Source organism: Panthera tigris, chromosome C2 (assembly GCF_018350195.1).
Source record: "Panthera tigris isolate Pti1 chromosome C2, P.tigris_Pti1_mat1.1, whole genome shotgun sequence".
Lineage (NCBI taxonomy): Eukaryota > Metazoa > Chordata > Mammalia > Carnivora > Felidae > Panthera > Panthera tigris.
In genome coordinates this window covers 151887984-151910970 of record NC_056668.1, presented here as the reverse complement: position 1 = coordinate 151910970, position 22987 = coordinate 151887984, and the positions used below count along the sequence as shown (strand labels likewise).

The 22987-nt window shown below is 50.4% G+C and overlaps 1 protein-coding gene across 14 annotated transcripts in view; it reads left to right on the top strand.

Annotated features, from left to right (window-relative positions):
• Window positions 1-22987, top strand: part of ITGA9 (integrin subunit alpha 9) — a 400223-nt gene that overhangs the window by 101446 nt on the left and 275790 nt on the right. For all 14 annotated transcript variants that reach the window (XM_042956919.1, XM_042956927.1, XM_042956925.1 and 11 more), the window contains 5 exons: window positions 1301-1406; window positions 2538-2632; window positions 7378-7468; window positions 10256-10301; window positions 17581-17735. In XM_042956919.1, the coding sequence (XP_042812853.1) occupies window positions 1301-1406; window positions 2538-2632; window positions 7378-7468; window positions 10256-10301; window positions 17581-17735 (493 nt within the window). The remainder of the gene's footprint in view (window positions 1-1300; window positions 1407-2537; window positions 2633-7377; window positions 7469-10255; window positions 10302-17580; window positions 17736-22987) is intronic.

The following is a 22987-nucleotide window of genomic DNA, read 5'->3' as shown; positions in this document are numbered from 1 at the left end:
ACCTGCGTCCCCATTGACGTTCTAAGGGAGAGGGACAGGCACGTGTGGGGAGAGGTGAGGTGGTCATGATACAGGTGAGACCATCCGCATTTATTTAGCGGCTGCCCAGCCACGTTTGCAAGAGGATGAAACATTTGTGTAGGTATTAACTTGTCAGGCAGTAAGGTGAGCAGCGCAGCAGCCAGCTGGAGAGTGTCTACACGAGGAATCTTGGAGCAGGATAATGCCCCCCGACACGCGGCACCCATACGTTCCACCCCCCCAACCACTGTATCCTAAATGCCCGGTGGTTGCGCTGAGCACCGAGATATTCTTCGACCTGTCGGGCCTCTCCCTGTTTGATGAGTGATTACGAAGCATCACAGAGGAGTGGAAAACACGATGGCTTTGGAGTCCGATGGAACCTGGATCTGGGCTTTTCCCCTTACTAGCCTGTGCGATGTGGAAAAGGAGCTTAAAACGGGTGGCTCAGTTTCCTCATCTGTAAAGTGGGGAGAGTCAGAAGGTGTGATGTGAAGCCAGATACTCCCTGGGCTGGCTTGAGGGTGTGCAGTGGGTCCAGAGTACCTCTGCCCTGGGGCAGGTTTCGAAGTTCTTTCCCCTCAAGATATCAGATTGCGTGTTAATACTCTGATACTGACACGTCAGTGATTTGGAGGCAGAGCGTCTGTCCTCAGGTGGCTTTTGTCACCACCCGGCACCGTTGACTCCCTCCCTCTGTCGGTGCGTGTTCGCTCAGGAAATCCAAATCTGAGCCACACGTGCTGATGGGCCCGGCTGTGTGCACCCCCCACCCCCTGACCAAGACCTACCGGGTGTTGGATTTTCTGAATCATGACCGCCAAGATGACTAACACACGCACCTTGCCAAGCAGCTCTGTAAACTTGCACCGAAAGGCACAGGAGACAAAAAGTAGAGATGTGCCTGCCCGTGTCAAACAACTTTGGGGAGGAGAGGTAAGGGCAGCTAGAGGATGCCGTAGGGACAGGTGTGTAGGTAGGCAGGCAGGTTTATAGAGTGTCAGGACAAGGGGGAGGCGGAGTCATCAGCCAACATGACCCTCTCCTTCCCTCTAAAAGGCATCAGGCTGTGGGAGACCCTCTGGCTGCACAGGTGAAAGGGACTCCTTTTGCCACGAGGAGAGAGAAGTTTGGGTGCCCGTGATTATGCCCGGGTGTTTCGCGCTGATGGGAGTGCTTTGGGGATGGCGTTTGAAGCTCTGGTTTTATTGTGTTTTTTCTTTGTTTTGGTTCTGTTTTTGTTTGTGTTTTCCATTTTGTCCTCCGTCCTGTTTCCCAGGGAGCCCTCGAGGAGCAGCTGGCCCTCAGCGGCGATGGCACCTACAACGCACACTTTGGGGAGAGCATCGCCAGCCTGGGCGACCTTGATGACGATGGCTTCCCGGGTCAGTGAGCTCACACCTGCCCTCTGGCTTCGCCCCGGCAAGGCGTGCTCCTGGGCCCACCTGCCCCTCTTGGGAGGCCCCTATGGGGAGGGGGTGCCCTTTGGAGAAGATGGTCTCCGTGTGGACACTCGGGGCTGGGCTCTGAGCCCACCGTGCTTTGGCTTGTTGCAGACAAGTTTGAACGCGCGCCCTCCTGCCACCAACCTTTCTTGTGTCCGAGGCTCCGCCATGTTGCTGAGTGAGGAGGGAGTTAGACCTTCTCAGCCCCGAGAGCGACAGCGAGGGGACGGATTTGAATGCGTCTGTGCCGGGAGGGTCGGGCTGTGTGTACTGATGTCCACTCTGTCTGGACTGCAGATTCCTTCACGGTCTCTTGGCTTCTCTCTCTGGTCTGTCCGGTGCCTCTGCTAACTGTATATGCGGTAGGCAGACATCGGGACGTGGGGGAGCCGCCTCGCTAGGGGGAGGCTGAGGCGGAAGTCGGGGGGCAGCTCTTGCCTCAGGCCAGACAGCCAGGCTCCTTTGATACCCCTCATGCCCCGGCCAGAGAGGACCTCGGCTTGAGGTCCTGTGGGCGCGTGCCCCTCACCCTTGACCTCACTTCTGCAAACACATGACTTTTGTTAGAAGCAAAGGGAAGAAAGTCAGGAAGATCTAGGCTTTGTTCCAGGGGTTGTCAGTTTGCGAGGGTAACGTTGATTTTTTTTCTTTCTTTTTCTTTTTTTTTGGGGGGAAGTGAGTGCCATTTTGTGCAAGTCCCTTCTCCAGGAACAGTTGACTCTCTCAGTTATGCAATAACCATGGTCTGTGGAACTCCCCTGTCTGACAGAAATTTGGGTGGGTGGTTTATATTTGCATTTTTTTTTTATTGGATGGGTCCATGATTTTTTTTATGAAAGGATGAGGTCAGAACTTTTCTGGAACTAAACCCTTCTCAGTTTTGATGATTTTCTTCCTACTTTTTTTTTTTTTTTTCCTGTTAAGCAACTGTGGGTCTACTTTAATGTCTGAGCAACCAACAACCAAGAAATTTCTGGTACAGAGGGACCCACGTGAGGGCAGGAATGAGGAAAACTGTCCTTACAGTACTCCACGTAGCTTTCTAACCCATAGCTGTTTTTCTCCCCTCAGATGTGGCCATTGGTGCACCCAAGGAGGATGACTTCTCGGGGGCCGTCTATATCTATCACGGCGACGCTAGTGGGATCGTCCCTCAGTACTCAATGGTAATTGCTGTGAGAATAACATGTGAACTGTTCGTACCTTCATCTGACAAACACATAGGGAACCTGTAGTCCATACCACACCCCGGGGTACAGAGGAGAACACAACACGGTTCCTACCTTCAACCTTCTCACCCTCCAGTGAAAGAGAGAAACAATTGGTATTGCTTATTAAAACTTAAAACCCTATTCAGAGACTCCCGAGTTTGCTCACATTCGGGGATGCATTCTTCCTGTGTGAAAGATTACATCCAAATTCTTACCCCCAGTTAGAATTATTTATTGAAGATGAGGAAGAGGCTTGCTGTTTTTTAGTGACTCCTTTATCAACCGTCGGTGCAAGCCAAAGGAATACGCTGTAAAATATAAACTTTTTAAAAGTTTATTTATTTATTTTTGAGAGAGACAGAGACAGCATGATCGGGGTAGGGGCAGAGAGAGAGAGACAGAGAGAGAGAGAGAGAGAGAGAGAGAGAGAGAGAGAGAATGAGAATGAATCCCAAGCAGGCTCCACACCATCAGCTCAGAGCCTGATTTGGAGCTCAAACTCACAAAATTGCGAGATCATGACCTGAACCGAATGAAACCAAGAGTCGGACACTTAACCGACTGAGCCACCCAGGCATCCCCAAAATAGAAATTTTTTTAATGTTTATTTATTTTTGAGACAGAGAGAGAGAGAGAGAGAGAGAGAGAGAGAGAGAGAGAGAGAGAGGGAGAGAGGGAGGGGCAGAGAGAAGGAGACACAGAATCTGAAGTAGGCTCCAGGCTCCGAGCTGTCAGCAGAGCCTGACACGGGGCTCGAATCCATGAACCGTGAGATCATGACCTGAGCCGAACGAAGCTGGACGCTTAACCGACTGAGCCACCTAGGCACCCTGAATTGTAAAATATAATGTAGAGAGACAGTGGTCCGCAGAAGAGGGGGCTTGAAAGCTTTCACGGGGCTGATGGTTGTAACTGGCACTGAGATGAGCTGATCAAAGTTCTGGCCTTGGGCGCCAGACTTGGGAATGTGGAAGTGGTTTGAGTTCTGGTTTTTTGCCATATCAGCTGGGTGTTCAATCTTGCTGATGGTGTTAAGCCCAGCCCATGGGAAAAAAGGAAGTCACTCTTTGGACAGAAGCATCGTCAGGGTATTTGTGGATGTCTGTGTCTAGAGTTGGCACAGGCCTGTGTTATTCTCCCAGGGAGTGGGTCAGTGACAGAAAGGGACTGAGCACAAGTCGAGAAATTTCCCATCAGCAAATATTGATCTATTGAGCGCTTTTTATGTGCTCACCGCTTCCTACTCCTGCTTCTATTTCCCATCATGAAGAAGCTTGCCTCGTATCTTGATTATCGCCAAGGAAACAGAACTTTTAACTGAGTCATGTTCTCATAAAATGTTCTATAAGTGAGGTGTTAGTGAAGCGTCAAAGCCTGTTCATGTACTAAAGTACCTGAAGGTAAGAAAGAGACTTTACAAGTTGATTTTAAGAGGCAGAGCCCAAGTGTAAGTTCAGTCCTTGCACTCATGATTGTTCTTCCTGCAGGAGATACAAGTGAGCTGATTAAGGGTTGAGGGTTGATTTATCGCCAGCTTCCAGCACCCTCTCTGCTGGGGCCGGCCCAGCTCGGTGGCTCCCATAGCAGCAGACACGGAGCGCAGAGAGGAGGGACCACTCTGCCCTATTCTTTTCTTTAGTCCTTGTCGTAGTCCCGTGAGATGGTATCTTTATTTTCCACCTTTTACGAGGGGTCCAGCCCAGGGAGGTGACTTTGCTTGTCCAGGGTCTCCGGCTAGTAAATGGCCGCGTGGCCACTGAAACTTTGCCAGTCTGACTCCCAAACCTTTTATTGTAACCACGCCCTCAACTCCACACTGGAGGAAGGAACACTCAGGGAAGCTCACTTGGAAAACTTAGAAGTAAGGAAACTTATTTTGCTTGTGAGGCCTGCATACTCCAAGGGGCATGGGTTTACCCGGACCACCGTCTTTTCACTAGAAATGATGGCAGTCAATGGTGGCAATAAGCTCATAGGTGACTCAGCCGATGTGGCAGGAGGAAGAGAGCTTTGGGCACGGGTTGGCGGCCACGTCTGTGTGGTGCGGGCTGCTGTAGTCTGAGGTAGGGACCCTCTTCCCGATGTGACGAGCAGAAAGTCATCCAGGGAACCGTGTCCTCGGGCAGTTGCCGGGGTCACTTTCCACGCATCCTCCTGGAAGCTTGTTCCTGGACCTTGGAAGCAAATCATAGGGAGAGGCAACCTGTCAGAGACCCCTGCTTCCCTCCTCCAGTGTTTTGTTTTGTTGCTGGGTGGAATCCCTACAGAGAACTGAAGTACAGATTTTGTGGTTAGCGTGGGGTGCCTTCAGTCGGAAGCAGGGATCAGCAAGCAGCTGGACCCATCCTGCCTTTGTCAGCAGGCTGGCAGGCTCATTAGCTTTGACAAAGAGAAGTGGTTTGGGGCACTTTAAAAAAAAAAAAAAGGAAAGATACAACTCTGCTGATGCTTTTCTAAGCTGCTAATATGTATATGATAAGGTCACTGATTTAAAAGGAAAAAAAAAATCCTTTAACGACAGATTCTTCAGGGCTGGGGTCCAGACAGAGCAGGCATTGTGCTGGTGAACCGGAGGAAGAAATCAGAAACAGCTCTGGGCAAAGGAGTTGCTTTTCTTTGGCCCAGACTGGTATTATTTCTGCCGGATAAATTGTGAGATCAGGGCTGCAGTTTGTCCGCGTTACTCTTTAACTCATTCCTCTTTCTTGAGTTCACCATGAAAAGTGTTGATTTTAAGATCCTTGTGTGCCTTTCTCAATTTGAGAGTCCCCTGGGCATGTCATGGCGGCCCGTGTGATCTTTCTCCTGCTAGTAGGGACACTGCACGTAAACCTGGTCAAGCGGAGGTTTTCCAAGGCTCCTGGTTTTCATTTAGGGTTATTAGCACTGAGCAGACTTATCTTCCTGGCTTTATGGCATAATGGCCTGCAGATGTCTGTGGGATAACTTAAGCCTGCATCGCCACCCCCAGATGGACCACCCCTTCGCTCTTCCCCCTCGTCCCAGCCACAACATAGCTTAGAAGGGGAGACCCGGGACCAGCCGCTGCTAGCCTGCTTGGGCTGTGGAGCTGAGACGGTGGCCTTCAAAAAGTGGCTTTGGAGAAAGAGACACACATACATGTTTGTTTAGACAGAGTCATGTGGGATGAGGAACTCTGCCTGTTAGCAAGAAACATTTCTTCAGTGTGTGCTATGCTGTTGTGATTCGTACATTGATGCTCACGTATTTTCTGTTGGATGGCTTAACTGAAGATGGCAAGTGGAGGGTTACTTGCAGCGATGGGCTCCCGGGAGGGGTCGGGGAAGGTCCCTGGCGTCTCCGTCTGTGGATCCTATGGAAACTCCCTCTCCCCACTCTCATGACTTCTCTGCAGGATGACTCAATAAGGAAAGAGGATATGGAAAGAGAGTCCTTAGAGAGCCCCTGGATATCTGTAAACCTGGTTCTGATAGGGATTTTGCTCTATGGCATGGAAACAAAGCATTTTTCTTATCATCCACAATGAGGGCCCTGGGAGGTTAGCCTCCCAAAAGAGACCGTATAAACAAAGGGAAGAAGGAACACACCAGATCCCAGGGGATGGGACTTTTCTGATTCAGGAAGTGTGATATCTTTTGAGGAACTGTGCCACCCAAACGAATGAAGGGGTTTGGTTGTGTGGTAAAGAGTCCTGAACCAGTGCAGTCCTGTGTGAACATAAGTTGAACATAAGTTGAGTTAACTTAAGTTTACTCATCATTAAGCTGAGTAACAGTACAGATGCCCCTTGGCGGTAGAGCTGTGAACTCCACAGGGCCGCCTTTTAGGGAGGAGGGTGGCTTCCTCTGCTGTTGTGGATTTCCCACCGTTTGTGGTAGGAAGGTTCAGGGCCATGGAGCTCCAGATTTACTAGCTAGAACTGTTTCATCCTGTGTGTGAGGCTCAGGAGCCCGTAGATCTTCTGGTTAACTTGACTGAGTGGCGGTTTCCCTGTGGCCATCTTTTCCAGCTAGATGCACCAGTGGCCTGTCCACTTAGGGAAAGACTAACATGAGCAGAGGGGTGTTCCATGTTTGGTACATGTTTGGGTAGAGAGATCTAAGGAAAACACGTTCTTAGAACTGCAGCCAGCTTGGGGCGCCTGGCTGGCTCATTTGGTTAAGCATCCGGCTTTGGCTCAGGTCACGATCTCATGGTTTGTGAGTCTGAGCCCCACGTCGGGCTCTGTGCTGACAGCTTGGAGCCTGGGGCCTGCTTCCGTCTCTGTGTCTCCCTCTCTCTCTGTCCCTCCCCCGCTTGTGCTCTGCCTCTCTCTCAAAAATAAATAAATATTTAAAGAAAAAAAAAAAAACAAAACTTCAGCCAGCTCTACCTGTGTGGAAACAAAACAGAACCTCTGTTGGAAATGGAAGTAAACATCCGTTTTGAACTTCATTTGGCAGGTGAAAACATTACACACCAGTGTAGGTGGAGTTTTCATTAACACTGAGCTTGGAAACATTTTTAAACAATGACATGTGACGAAGGCAAGTAATAATACAGGAGTGTGTGGTCTTCAACTGCATGCTAAGAACTCCGTGATCAAACTAGGACTACAGTTTTCTGTTTCCACAGTTTGAGGACCAAGTGTCCTACAGAAGCTGCACAGAACAGTCCTGGGTTCTTATTAATGACTGTGCTCCTGTCCGGCGACTCAATTTCCCTATTATCTGTTTCAGAAACTGTCGGGGCAGAAGATAAGTCCGGTTCTGGGGATGTTTGGTCAGTCCATATCAGGAGGCATTGATATGGATGGAAATGGCTATCCTGGTAAGCTGTTTTTCTTTAAAGGCAAATGAGATAAACGAGCATAAATGCTTGAGGTAGAGTCATTTCCAGTCTGGTAAGCAGTGGCCACATCTATTTAGAATCAGGAAAATTCCCACAGTAGAATGGGATGCTTTGCCTAGTGCTTGATTTGAAGGTGTTGACGTTTATTTTGGGCTTTTAGAATGATCTGTGCTGAAGAGTTTAAGCACCACAAGGGTGGATTGCAACAGTGATTTCGAAGGAAACAACGACAGAAAAACGAAAACAAAAACCAGTGATTTCTGTGGCAGCAGCTCTTTCTAAAAGCACTGTCCACTTTGAAAATGTTAGCAGAAACTCATGTTTTGCTCAATAATTACCCGTATTAAGAGGCTTCTTACTCTTGAGAGGGAAAAAGGAGCTGAGCGATCCCTTCCCCACCCACCTCCCAGCCCCTGCAAGAAAATTAAAAAAATTTGGAGCAGAAAAGAAAACCATGCCGTCTCCCTGATGGACAGAACAGACCTTCACCCGTCAAGGCTGCCTGCCTTGGCTTCAGGGTTAATGAATGCCTTGTGGTGGTTGAGGCTAATTGAATAAAAATGCACGATTTCCAACCTCAATCCCAAGTGTTGTCCAGTTAGGTAAAATTGACTGGGCAGTGGGATGATGGTTCTTCTGGTGTTTGAAGGGGATGCAGTGTGGTTAGGTGAGGAAATGAGATAAGAATTAGAAAAAATCCAGGGGGCACCTGGGTGGCTCAGTTGGTTAAGCGTCTGACTCACTGTTGATCTCAGCCCAGGTCATGATCCTCAGGATCGTGAAGTTGAGCCCTGTGTTGGGCTCTGTATTGGGCTCCATGCTAGCATGAAGCCTACTGAAAGAAAGAAAGAAAGAAAGAAAGAAAGAAAGAAAGAAAGAAAGAAAGAAAGAAAGAAAGAGAGAGAGAGAGAGAGAGGGAGGGAGGGAGGGAGGGAGGGAGGGAGGGAGGAAGGAAGGAAGGAAGGAAGGAAGGAAGAGGGAGAGAGAGGGAGGGAGAGAGGGAGGAAGAAAGAAAGGAAGAAGAGAGGGTGGGAGGGAAGGGAGGAAGAAAGGAAGAAAGGAAGGAAGGAAGGAAATTTGAAAGAATCCAAAACCATCATGGAATCCAGGAAACGCTTCCATGAAACCATAGATCATCTTGCTATCTGCAGGAAGTATTTCTTTCCACTTAAAACGCCTCTGAAGGATCTCTGAAATCCAGTGCGATCCTGTACAAGGGCACCACCGGACTTTTGTAGTTTCTTATGGGCAGCAGTTTTGATCATTTCTTGTGACTTTCCTGAGCTAGGAGGAAGGAATAGGAAAGGGTCATTGTCGAAGTTTTTGTTCCTGTGGACACTCACGGGTCTTTGTAAGTGGGAGAAGGCAGTTGTTCTCATTTGGGGTAATTTGTGGCCGCCTCAAAATAATACCTTACGGTGGTTTAGCACTTCAATATACGTAAAATGCTTCCACATGTAATATACATCTTATGGTTAGCGCAGCAGGTAGGTAGAGACAGGGTGTCCTCCACTTGACAAGGATACTGAGCCACAGAGAACTTAGGGGACTGGCCAGAGACCACATCGTGGTGGGAGGGGACACACCTTCAGCTCTGCACACGCACTGTGAGCAGGTGTGTTCACACTTCGTGACCCGTGTGAATTTCTTGCCTTTTTTGTAAAAGAAATGACAAATTGCCCCGGTTCTTTTATTTTCAAATATCTAGTCAACTCAAAAAGACTATTGGAAACGGCAAAACTAACAAGCACACCCAAGTACAGAAATTTTTAGCAGCACTACAATTCATGGGTTTGCTGTTTCTTTTTCCTTGATGAGAGTATTGTATAGACATGGGGATTCAGGCTCTCTCGGATTCAGATGCTTGGCTCTGTGAGGCGGTAATGGGAATCCCAGGACTAAGGAGTCTGTATTCGAGGGGAAGAAAGGCAGAGAGTTCTTGGATGAGTATATATTTCCTAAATTAAAGTTATCCAAGAATAAACATTACCAGCTAACACTTGCAGGTTGGTTTGTAGTGTACTACGTATTTCATGAATTTTCAGATGTAACTATATGATTTCACATATTTAACATGTACTTAAATGTTTAAAAATTATCATATTTAACAACTGTTTAATTTTGTGTTTAATAAATATTTAACAGAGGTCTTCTGATTTAAACGTTATGAACTCTCATCAGATTTTGAAGAAGACACTGGGGATAATTATGTCCATACTACAGACAAGGACACCCTGAGAACCTCTGAGGTCACACAGAGTGAGGGGTGGAGCAGAGATGATTCACATGTTCTACAGAACCTAGAGCTTTTTCTAGGTCCTCTAGTTCCAAATACCCATCTCTCTAGTTCACTGGTGTCCAAAAGATACATAACATGAGCCACATATATATTTAAAATATTCTGGGACTTATATAAAAAAAGATGAAAAGAAATAGGTGAAATTAATTCCGATAATCAATGTAAAAAATTTTGAGCTAGTTCATGTTTTTTGTGTCAGGTCTTTGAAATTGGTCTGTATTTTACATTTCCTACACATCTCAGTTCAGACTGACCACGTTTCAAGGTCTCGACAAGCCACACCTGCTGATGGGCAACCATGCAGGACAGTGTGGCTCTCACTTTTACGAGATTCTTGTATGGCCCAGAGGAAGGCTGTCAGGGGCCTCTGACCTCAGTGCTGGGCCCCCGTGGCTGTGGACCTAGGCAGGGGGCGGGTGGGATGGGCTTCAACACATTTTTGAATGCTGTGAACTTCTCATTTTCAGATGTGACTGTTGGAGCCTTCATGTCCGACAGTGTAGTTCTTCTAAGGTGAGATGCTTCTCGAATTCCGTTCTTCGTGGTGGGGGCTGGAGTTTGGCGGTAGGGTGGTAAGGGGAGTTATTCCCCGTTAGTCCGTAATTCTGTCTGTCCTCTTCCTGGAGGCGAGGGGTGCTTGGAAAGTGAGGATGTTGCCTTTCTTTTCTCGTTCTTCTTATCTCCTATCCCAGAGTTCCAGCTGGTGGACCTTGAATGGCCTGCAGCTATGAGGTGGTAGCATCCCTGGAGCTTCTAGACAGAGCCTGGGGTGGCTTAAGCCCTAGGGATTTTGCCTCTTGCCTTGAACAACTGCTTCATTAACACGTGTGCACGATATGATCGTTTCCTATGGGTGCAGGACACTCAAGGGGGCTCTGAAGCACTGCCCTGTCCCATCTCTTAGTCCCGACCTGTTACTCCCTAGACACCTGGGGGCCAGGAGCCTCTTGCCCTTAGGACAGGACACCACCGCCTGCGGAGGCCAAGGTGAGGGACGTGAGCTCGTGAGCTCGGGCCCAGGGTTCCTAGAGCCCCTGTGGCCTGGCTCTCTCCTACAGAGGCTGTGGGCTGCCGTCCCGCTGTGAACCATCTCCAAGGATTTCTGTCTGTGTGAGTCAGAGGAGGCAGAATTACCCTTTGGAGTGGGAGCCAGCTCTTAGGTTTTGTTAATAACCTGATGGCAGAACTTTCTAAAACAGGCCAGTAGGATCTTAGAGCTGGAAGGGATCCCAGAGGCCATGTAGTTGCACACCCCAGATTCTTCTCATTCAGCAGTGCCTTCCTCTGAGTGCCTTGCTCTGAGTCTCCAGCGGCTGCAAGCAAGGCACAGGGCCTCCTTTTGAATGAGGTGCCCCGGGGTGGGAGCTTAGTAACTTCTGAGGGAACCAGTTAACCCCCAGGCAATTCGGAATGTTAAATTGTTAAGGAGGCAGGATAGCCTTAGGTTAGGAGGGTCAACTGGGGCGGGGGTGGGGGGGGGGGCGGATGGCCTGGATTTGAATCCCTCCTCTGTTTGGCAGGAGGGGGGTTCCTGGGTAGGTCAGGTAACCTCTCTCAGTATTCTCATCCGTTAAAAAGGATAACGACAGTACTTACCTCACTGGGTTGGTAGAACTCCATTGAGTTGGTACGAGTTAGTAGTTCAAGCAAAATGCGTAAGAACGGTCTGGTGGTCGATACGTGTTAGCAGCTAGATAAACTGGGCTAAATTCTGCCTCTCGATCCTGTATCTTGCACGTAGCAGCCCTTCAGTACTTGATGTTGGCATGTGACTTCACTAAGATGACGCCTCCCTGGTTGTTTTCATTATTGCCGGGTGATTAGGTCTCCGCTTTCTTCATCAACCAACCCTTCCTGTGGGTTGGCCGTTTCCTCTGAGATAAGCCAGCTTATGTACAGATAGATGACTGAAGTCACACTTCAGAAGCTGAGTTCGCCCACCACCCCTGTGCCTCTGTGCTGTCCTCCCCCTCTTCGTCACCCCGAGCAGCCTGCTCTGGCTTGTCGCAACTCCTCTTGAACAAAACACGATCCCCGGCTCTCGCAGTTGAAAACGGGCCCTCTCAAAACCGGGAGCGGCTGACTTAAGGTAGATCCTGGAAATTCTCCTTTTCGTCATTCTTGTATTTTATAAACTTCCAGCCGTGAGCTTCGGCCCAGAGGGCGTTTTCTCTCCCTCTCTTTCATGGCAACGCACGGCCTTCTCCTGGAGTTTTGCCTACACGTGGATGTCAACGTCAAGTGAGGCAGTTACACGGCGACGGGGTCCCCAGACCCCAGCCTGGGGTGGGGGTGGGGGGGTGAATCTGGTGAGGAGAGACCTTCCAGGGACGAAGGCAGGGTCCTTCCGGGGGAATGCCGGGACGGCTTATCAAGAGAAGAGGCTTTAGGGGAGGGAATGCGGGGCACTGCCCGGCCGAGGTGGTCAGCAGAAGGCCCTCCTTTGTTCGGCTGAAATCATTGACCTGTTGTGGTGCAGCTGCGTCTGATTCTGGGTGCACCTTGCGGAACAATAAACAAGCAAATGATACAACTAGTGTTTGGGAAGTGCCCACCTACCACACGCCAGGCACTGTTTAGGCACTCACGTGCCTTAACTCTTTTTGGTGGTTCTTGTTTTTTTGTTTTTTGTATTGAGGTAAATTTGCATACAGCAGAGCCCGCCCATGGAAGCATACTGCTTTGGTGAGTTTTGACCAGTGTAGCTGCCCGTGCAACTGCCACCCCATGAAGATAAGTAACATAGCTGGGAGCCTGGGTGGCTCCGTCAGTTAAGTGTCCGGCTCGTGACTTCGGCTCAGGTCACGATCCCACGGTTCACGGGTTCGAGCCCCACATCAGGCTCCGCACTGACTGTGCGGAGCCTACTGGGGATTCTTTCACTCTCCCTCTCTCTCTGCGCCCCCCTGCTCATGTGCTCTGTCTCTCTGTCTCTCAAAATAAATAAATAAACTTAAAAAAAATAAAGAACATTTCCATCAGTCCAGAAAGTTTCTTCCTGCCTCTTCCCAGTTATGCCCCCTCCTGATAGAGCAATTCTTCCTGTTCTAAAATTTCACATGAGTGGAATTATATAGTATACATCCTTTTGGTTCTGGCTTCTTTCCCTCAATAGAGACTCATCTATGCTTTGTGTGTTGTTCAGTTCTTTCTTCCCCCTTACTGAGTAGCTGTCCGTTGACTGAATATACTGTAGTCTGTTCATTGGTTCTCTTGTCGATAGAACATATTTTAATTCTTAGGGTTTTTAAAAAAAATTTTAAAGTTATTTGTTTTGAGAGAGAGAGAGCGCGCGTGGGGGGTGCAGGGGTGGGCAGAGAGAGAGGGAGAGCGAGAATCCCAGGCAGGCTCCGTGCTGTCAGTGTGGAGTTTGAACTAGTGTGGGGCTTGAACTCATGAACTGTGAGATCATGACCTGAGCCGAAACCAAGAGTCGGACGCTTAACCGACTGAGCCACCCAGGGACGCCTAATTCTTAGTTTCTGTAGCAGCTCCATGATAGAGGTATTTTTATTCTCATTTTACGGATGAGGAAACCAAGTGGCACTGAAGTTTTATTAATTTTAAAAAAGAAGATCATCGTAGGTTGTGGTCAGTGCCGGGAAGATGATAGAGCAGGGTTATGTGGTTGGGGGCACCTGCCCGCATTGAGTCCAGCAGGGGAGGCCATGTAGAGTGAGTCCTGTTAGAGGTGGTGGTGTGGGGTCAGCGGTGCCCTTGTCTCCGGGAGGTCTACAGAAGTGAGGGGCAGAAGTCAGATCGCTGTGGGTGAGAGAGAGAAGGAGAAGCAAGAAAACAGATGGTGGAGTTTGACTCCTTTCCAGCAGCCAGGCTACAAAGGAGCAAATGGGATTGCCGCCTGGCTCTGGGATTAGGCTGAGAGCGTCTTTGAAGCCTCCCCTGCTCTCCCGAGTCCCTTTCTATCCTGCAAGAATCAGAGGTGGTCACCTTTCACTTCACCCTTGTCCATGCAAACCTTGCCCCAACCCCTCTCTTGCCTTGGGGCCGGAAGAGACAGGGAGGAGAGGATGAGGATGAGTGGGGGTTGAAGGGGGAGGAGGGAGGTGGGATGTGTGTAGGCTGTGAGTGGCAGGGACCTCCTCTTGGAGCTGGGCTCCAAGATCGGAACAGGCCCCGGGCAAGGTTCAGCAGGGGACGTGGGCGAGGAGGAGCTCCTCGGGTCTCTTCTGGGAGCTTCAGGTGCTCAGAGTGCGGGGAAAGCTTTAGAGGTGAGCTGGGCCCGTTAGAGAGGGGACAGGGAGGAGCAGGCAGGCGGAGGGACTGCTGAGGATGTTTGAGCAGCCAGGAAGGCTGGTCATCTGTGGTGACATCTGCTGATGAGCTGCCGGACGTGGCTGAACAACCGTGGGCAAGAAGGTCTGGAGACATCAGCTGGCTAAGCTAGGTGGGCATCTCCGGCAGGGCCTAGCTGGCTGGCAACTTAGGTGGACTTTGAGTCACTTCGGAGTTTGGGTGGGACCCGAAAAGGAAGCCAAGCATGTGTATGCGTATGTGCAAAACACAGCACGCCCGTTCTTACGCCTCTCAGGAAGAGACTCCACATGTGTATGGGCTTGAAATCCTCTGGGCTGCCGTTAAGAGAAAAACCTTACTGAGGTTGGTTTTAAGTACCTAGACCTTCATTAGCTTCCTGGATGAGGCAGCTCCAGGGCTGTTTGGTAGCCTGGCATCTCCACCAGGGGTGTAGGCTCTTTGTCTGTTCCCCTGTGTCTGTCCCATAAGCGGCACCTGCCCCCGTTGGAAGCTGGGGTGATGGGAGCCGGTACCACATCAGAGGACATCCTAACTGGTTTTACTGTTTGCTTGGAAGTACATACAGGTGAAATACAGATCTACCTTGACTTAGGAAGGAGTTAATATTATGATAAACCCATCATAAATTGAAAATATCATGAGTGGAAATGCATTTACTGCCTGAAACCTCCTGAACATCACAGCTTAGCCTAGCCTACGTTGACTGTGCTCAGAGCGCTTACATTTGCTGAAGGTTGGGCAGAATGATCCAACACAAGGCCTATTTGATAGCACAGTGTTGATTATCTCACGCAAATTATTGAACTCTACGGAGAGCGACCATCAGAATGGCCATGTGGGTACAGAAGATCTGGCTCTCTCGTGACTGGTTGCTGACCCTAGGAGCTGCACCCACTGGTCCCCACACGATCGTCCCACATAGCACCAGCATGCAAAAAGACCCAAATTCACAATTCAAAGTTCAGTTTCTATTAAATGCACATGGCTTTCGCCCCTTCATCAAGTAGAAAAATCATTAAGTCGAACCATCATAAGTCAGGGACCATCTGTATCAGGATCTGAACTGTCAAGAGTCATCAGAAAGAAGTATTCCAGCCACCAACTTTTTAGAAATAAAGTCTTGGGGCGCCTGGGTGGCTCAGCTGGTTAAGCATCTGACTTCAGCTCAGGTCATGATCTCACGGTTCGTGGGTTCGAGCCCTGCATCGGGCTTCACGCTGACCGTGCAGAGCCTGCTTGAGATTCTCTCTCTGCCTCTCCCCCATTGTGTGTGTGTGGGGGCTCGCTCTCTCTCTCTCTCTCTCTCTCTCTCACTCAAAATAAATAAACTTTAAAGTCTTGGAAGCCTTTGCAGTGCTGTCCTTGGGTGCCCCTTTGCTTTTCTCTCCGAGGCTGGCCCAGCTCTGCCCTGCGTGAGTTTGCCTTCTCAGATTAGCTTGGGAGGGCAGGGCATGTGTCAGGGTGATAGGCTACTCTTTCTGTGCCACTTAAGTTCAAAGGAAATGGTGAGAGAGTTCAGGAGAGATTTTGGGGCTTTCTGTGGTCCAAAGACGATTCTTGGAATTGAAACAGGTTCGAGGGCCCGATCTGATGTTGGTGGGACGTGTGCTTCTGAAGGTCCTTGTCCTCACGTTAGAGGATTCTGCGTTGATAGCCTCTGTCCATGTCCCTGTCAGTTCGCCAGATGGCTCACCCTGCCGTCCTCTGCAGGGCTCTGCTGTGAGGAAGGACCAGGCGGCCTCCCCGACACGGTGGCCCCTGGGATGGTGGGAGGCAGAAAGGCCTTTCTTCCATGTGGTGACCAGGCAGGATGTGCCCTGGGCAGGGTGGAGGCTTTCATGGGGTGGAGACCAGCTCTCCCTGGTGCCTGTGTCAGTTGTATGAAACTTGAGGCCCTCCTGTGGTTTTCAGCACCTTGGCCTAGAGTGAAGTTGGTACCCATTTAACACGTAGGGATTTTGAACACCTATCCTGAGGATGTCAGGATGAATTTGCTGGGATCCTAGCCCTTAAGGGGCCTGCAGGCTGGTGGGGCAGGTTTGGAAATAGATAAGAAACTTCATTAACAAGTGAGGTGAGGTGTGAATATAGTGCTGGGGCCGTGGGGGAGGGGACCCAACTACCAGGGGTCTTCGGGAAGGCCTCCTGGGAGGGGGAAGGCAAGCTGGCTGTAGAAGGACCCCTGGGGCTTTAGAGAGTGTCTCTGGCATTTGTACAAACACACTGACCAAGAGCAGGCCATTTGTTTTCTAAGTTATTTATAGCATCTTCTCAGGATGAACCCAGAAGAAAGTTGGAAGGCCCCAGCACATTGGATTTCTCTCAGGCACCGCTGTTGTCTGACTTCTGCCGGCCTCTCAGCTGGATTTGCTCTGGGAGACCCACAGTTCCCTTGTACTTGTCACAGCTGTCCTGATCTTGGCCCACATCCATGGCAGTGGTGGCAGCAATGAAAACCCCTCCCCCCCTCTGGGCCTCGTGTCTCCCTCCTTCCCTCTTTCTCCGAGGTCTTCCTTAATACTTGTGTCTCTGAGAGTTGTGTTCCTCTTTCCCATCTGTCTTGTCACCGCGGGCGCTCCGCAGGATCTTTGCACACAAGGGAGGTCATTGTTCACAAGCCACTAAAGCCCCTTAATCTTGTTATGTCACCCCAGTGGCATGAAGGCTGGGGCTCCCTAGAGGTAAGAGGATCTCTTTGTGAGCCCTGGAGGGAAGAAGGTTAAGCCACCCGCTTAGGTGAACCGTGCCTGAGCAGGTGTTTACAAGGAGAATGGAATGGTGGGAGTCACTCGGCTTTCCCCGGGCGACCCTGGGGATCCACGGGGGGCACAGCAGGGATGCTGTGCATCCAGTAAGCACAGGGTGGGGGTTGAGGGTGGTCCATGTTGGCGATAAGAGTGCGGATGTTTATGGGGTTTCACTGGCTCCTGAGGCCAGCGGTTGATTTCTTCAGCTCTGAAGTGCTTTGCTGTTACCAGCTGGGACTCCATGAATCAGGTTCTTTTAGAAAAATACTTGATGAATTGAGGGGAGTAAATGGAGGGGGAGGTTTGACCCAGCGGATGGGACTGGAACTCTGTAGTTCTTGTTCCCAATGACAGTACATGCTTTGGGGGATTCCCCATGGTGCATCTCTGTCTCCAGCCCTGGCATCCGCTGTAGGAACTCCTCTTAAATATATTACTATCTTTCTAATAAAATGGAAATCGGAACTTAATTGGTGAAATTTTAAATAATCACCCAACATCTGGCAGTTCATTTATGGCTTCAACCAGATGTGTTTTATTAACAACTGACTTGCCTTTATTACTGGGAAGCTAACCATTAATTTATTAGGAAATAAACCACTTCTAAAACCAGGAAAAAGTATTTACGGGGCACACTGGCCCTTCCCTCATGGGTAATTTCATGCTTTAATTAAATGCTGGGCTGAAGGCCTAGGATTTCTTTCGCCCGGTTAGTTCTTGTTTGGTTCCGAGAGAGCATGACTAAGTCACCTCCACCTCTCGACATGCAGGGCGAGACCCGTCATCACGGTGGATGTCTCCATCTTCCTCCCGGCCTCCATCAACATCACGGCGCCTCAATGTCACGATGGGCTGCAGCCTGTGAACTGCCTGAATGTCACCGCCTGCTTCAGCTTCCACGGCAAGCATGTTCCAGGAGAAATTGGTAATGAGCCACTGAGCGAGGGCTCAGGAGGCCACCTTGGCTGGCGTGGGCTTGTGGGATTGTGGCTGCTGATGGGTTCTTCTGGATTCTTTGCCCTCCCTGTGCATTCCGACTGGTTTTGCGGGCAGCAGGCACGCAGGCCGGATACCCTTTCCCTCTGGGGTTCTTGCTTTTTTCTGCTTCCCATAGTTCCCCTGTTTAGCATAATGTCCGGCTCTAGAGCGAATAACATTTGACCCCAAGCATCCTTTCCCCACACGTGTGACCAGACTGAAACCTCACCGGGCCACAGGTGTCACAGGCCAGTGGGACTTGTGGAAAGGTAGTGACCAGAGCCTGGCCCTTATAGAACATTCCATTCAGTTAGAAAAAAGGAGTGGTGGGTATTTGGAGACTTCCCCTGAGCCTGTGGCACCACCAGATGTCAGGGCCTTAAGCCTGAGGAATCTGAGACCACGGGTCGATGGTAAGATTGGGATGCGGAGGTTTACGGAGGCTTAGGCCTGCAAAAGAGGGGGAGCTGCTTTGTCGGCTTCGGATGATTGGACAGAGACCCCCAGCCCTGCCGTGTGTCTCTGGCTGGGGAAGGCCAGCTTGCTAGCCCAGCTCCAGAGACGGCACCAAGCCCTCGAACAGGATGGGCTCCGTGTGGAGGGGAACTCAGTGTGTGATCACCTGAAGGACACGAATCTGGAGCAGTTAGTTGTGCAGATCAATAGGTGCTTTGTTTTTATTTGAAAGGCTGATTTAATAATAGAAAACAGAGTTCTAGAAAAAAAATAACCCACAACACAATAAGGACCTGGACTTACTGCCTTTCTTAGACATTTAAAAAATTTTTTTAAACATTTATTTATTTTTGAGAGAGACAGAGCACGAGTGGGGAAGGGCAGAGAGAGAGAGAGGGAGACACAGAATCTGAAGCAGGCTCCAGGCTCCGAGCTGTCAGCACAGAGCCTGATGCGGGGCTCCAACTCACGGACCATGAGATCATGACCTGAGCTGAAGTCAGATGCTCAACCGGCTAAACCATCCAGCCACCCCAAAATGTTTTTTTTTTTTTTAAATTTTGTTTTATTCATTTTTTGAGAAAGACAGAGTGTGAGCAGGGGAGGGGCAGAGAGAGGGGGAGACACAGAATCCGAAGCAGGCTCCAGGCTCTGAACTGTCAGCACAGAGCCCGACGCGGGGCTCCAGCCCACGAACCATGAGATCATGACCCAAGCTGAAGTCGGACACCTAACCGACCGAGCCACCCAGGCGACCCCCCAAAATGTTTTTAATGTTTATTTTTGAGAGAGAGAGAGACAGAGACAGAGAGACAGAGACAGAATGTGAGTGGGAAAGGAGCAGAGAGAGAGGGAGACATAGAATCTGAAGCAGGTTCCAGGCTCAGAGCTGTCAGCACAGAGCCTGATGCAGGGCTTGAACTCACCGCGAGATCATGACCTGAGCTGAAGTCGGATGCTTAACCGACTGAGCCACCCAGGCGCCCCTTCTTAGACATTTTTAGGATCAAGTTATCTTCCTTCCCTACTCACACTGGTCCCTGGCCCCAGCAGTACCAGCCTCTCTGGGAGCTTGTTATAAATGCAGAATCTCAGGTTTTGCGCTAGACCTCAGAATCAGAATCTGCATTTTCATAAGGTCCCACAAGACCCGTGTGCACATTTATGTTCGAAAAAGTTCTGCTTGAACTTTTTCGTGTAAATATTTTTTAGAAGAACTTAGAAATTTCAAAATTGGATGTAAACATACCATGAACTTGAGACTTGGTTGGTGACAGAGGAATAACAAACGTTTTATGTGTAGCCCAGGGAGGAAAAGATCATGCTCAATGAGAAAATTGCTCTGTCAGGATCACATAGCTATCGGTGAAGCCAGGAATTGAATCCTGGTCTGATGACACTTAGTTTTGCTTTCCAAAAACGAATTGTTTAAAACCTCAGTCTCTAGGGAAGAAAATTTTTTTTCTATTGGTCCTGGGACTCCTGTGTCCTCTGCCTAATTAGATGATGTGTGTTCTATCAACTACCAACTCCTGATGTAGTTGGACTCTATTAAAGAATGTTATAAAAGAATTGTTGAGTTGAAGGTTAATGTTGGTGTGCATAAAAATAAGCAGAACTCTTCTAGAACTCTAAAATAAACAAGTGATTAATAGTTCTTGTGTGTGTTCATTCGACAAATGTTTATTGTGGCCCGACATGTGCCAAGCATATTCTCATGGAGCTTCTAATGGGAATCGCAGAGTTTCTATCTCTCGATCCTGAAGCAGCATACACAATTCCCAGGCTCTTTAATGACCTCACTGTTAGGGTGAAACGGAAGGTAATTTGGCAGAGCAGGAAGAGAGGAGAAGAAGCCCAAGATGTAAGTTCTGAGCAAGAGGGATTTCAGAGCACAAGAAAGGTAGTAGAGAAAACCCTGATTTGAAGTTCATGGCTGAGCCAGGAGGAGATGTGGCTGTCTTCTCGTGCTGCTCCCCACCAGTGGGCCTTTCTGGACTCCGGTCACTGGGGCCCCTTTTCGTTGACCTCGAGGGAGAATTTTAATGAAGTCTAGGCTTCACCGTGACCCTTGAAGTGTCAGGGAATAAAGAGCGAAACGGGCAGTTGGGGGGCACACGGCAGTGCCCCCGGCGGGCAGCAGAAGCAGGTGCTGGACGTCAAGTAGCAGAGTGCTGTCCTGCTCAGCTCGCTTCCTTGGCCTCCGTCAGCCACATGGGCTCATTGATGAACCCAGACATCCCTTTACAATCTAAGCGGGTCTTCCCTCACGCCTGTTTAAGGCTGGGGCTTCATGATCATGACAACTGGAGAATTTTGGTATTGGCAGGGCAGTGCAGAAAATAACCACATTCTGTTTTTCTTTGTCCTCCCCTGGCATTCAGGGAAATGTGCTGTGTCTCTGTCTTTGCTGAAATCTGGTAAAAGACGAGCCAGCAGTGGAATATGGAGAGACTTGAAGAAGGAGAAATGGGCAGCCGCTATGGAAATGTGATAGAAATCAGGGAGGTGGGAGGTAGCTTGTGTGGGTCGCACTGCCCCGGGGTGTCCCCGAGCCCAGCACGGAAGACAGCGCCTTGGCCCTGCGTGGTCAGGAAGATTGGGTCCTTGGTCTCCAGGTGGTGGAGGGGTGGGGGCACCGCCATCCTCCAGCTTTCCAGGCTCAGTGTCATGGTCATGGCCTGGCCCACGCCTTGGGAGCCCAGAGCCGGAGGCTGTGCAGGAGCCTTGCTGGTGGTGGTTCTGGCCCCGGGCTGCCTGGCAAATGAAGTCTTCCTCGGACCCACCTTCCAGGCACCTCTCAAGGTCTGCGTATCCGGGGCTGTGTCTTGTCCCTAGAACGGCCGCGTTGGGGCCGTGCGGCTGGCGCGGTGTGATAAAGAGGCACCCGTGGTGTGCTTGGGACTTCTGAATGGCTGTGAGGGCATAATCCAGCTGCTGGCAGCTTTGCCACAGGGCCTCCCTCGGGGTGGTTTTGGGAGCTATAGGAACTTCATCTTACTTTAAGAGTCTTGCCTCTGGTTTCTTCTGTCCTTGAGGACCTGATGGGGCTCCAGCACGTGCATAGAGAAGGGACGCCATTCTCCCCTTCGTTTTCTGCGTTAGCAATGGAAAACCACAGCTCCCACTTGCTCTCAGGAGTATTCGGGGCCAGCTGATTTGCCGAGCCCCTGGAGGGGCAGGGGTGGTCCCTGGCAGTACTGTGGGGACGACACAGGCTCTCGGTAGGGGTGGCACTGCTGTGGCCCCTGTCACGGCAGGATCCAGTTATTGCAACAGAATTTAACATTGGGAACTGGCAAAGCAGGTCATGAAGGGCCTGCTGGTAACTGTAGGAAGCAGCCCCCCACTTCTGGGTCGGCACCAGGTGGGTGCACGGTGTGGTCCCCAGTCCAGTTGTAGCCCGTGGGATGTCCGGATCTACGTTCCGACTGAATCCAACACTGAGGGTGGGGCCGGCCCCTGGAATTTAGCAAGCCTCCACGTGGCTTAGACCTGAGAACCACCGGTCAGGCAGACAGAGGGAAAAGGTCACACTTGGGGTGAAATGCTTCCTTGGGGTTGTCAAAACCTAGAAGCTCAGGGGGCGCCTGGGTGTCCAACTTCAGCTCAGGTCGTAGTCTCCCGGTCCGTGAGTTCGAGCCCCACATCAGGCTCTGTGCTGACAGCTCGGAGCCTGGAGCCTGCTTCGGATTCTGTGTCTCCCTCTCTCTGTGTCCTTCCCCCACTTGTTCTCCTTTTCTCTCTCTCAAAAAAATTTTTTTTAATTTAATTTAAAAAACCTAGAAGCTCAGAGAAGGGACCCTGCAGACCTGGGGACCTAAACCTCGGAGAAGGGCCCTAGCTGGTGCTGGCAGTGACTCCAAGGGGTGCAGGAGGGGAAAACTGAGATTGGTATTAAAGTGCTGTTGGAACCAGCTGCTGGGGAAATCTGTCGCTGGGTGAAGCTGATAGGAGTAGGAAGCAAGCAGGGAGATGATACAGTCCCTTCTCCGTCCACCAGCCTTGCAGCCTCCCTCGAGCTGTCCATCCGGGTAGAGCCTCCCACAGAACTGCTGGCAAAGCAGAAATGAGGTTTGGAGAGCCCCAGACCCAGCATCGCGGAGCAGGGGGGTCTGGAGCTGAGAGACAACAGCTTTGGGAACTGGGGTAGCAGATGGCCAGTCACGTGGAGTTACCGAGGCACCTGCTGGGCCGTTCAACAGTTACTAAGTTCCTAGGAGTGCCACACTGTGCATTCCCTGGCAGCAAGGCAGAGGCCAGGCCGAGCCCTGGCCCTCACTGAGCTTGCACTCTGGCTGCAGGGAAGGAGGCAGACAAAAACCGCCCCTGCTCCCTCGCTCCCAGACCCACACGTCTGGGTCCCTCTGTGCGGTAGGCCCCAAGTTCAGTGCTGGGGTGCAGGCGCACACCCAACGGCAGAGGTTCAGAGAACGGATTTATAACTTCCTTCACCAAGCGGTTGAAAACAAGAGTTCTGCCCATCCCAGGTCTTATTGCCGACTTCATTCCTGGCCTGGGGAGCAGATTTTCACTCCTCGGAGCCTCCTGGCTGCTGTAAGTAAGGGTGGTGAGTGCTGTGCCTGAAGGGTCCTGCCCTTACCCACGGGCTGAGCCTCTACCTACCGCCTGACCGGGCTAATGCCTAAATGTGCTTGTCGGTCTCTGGAGGCTAAGGATCCAGCCGACAATTCTGGACTCTCACCAGCGTGCTAAATGAAAACCAGGAGAGGATGAGCCCTA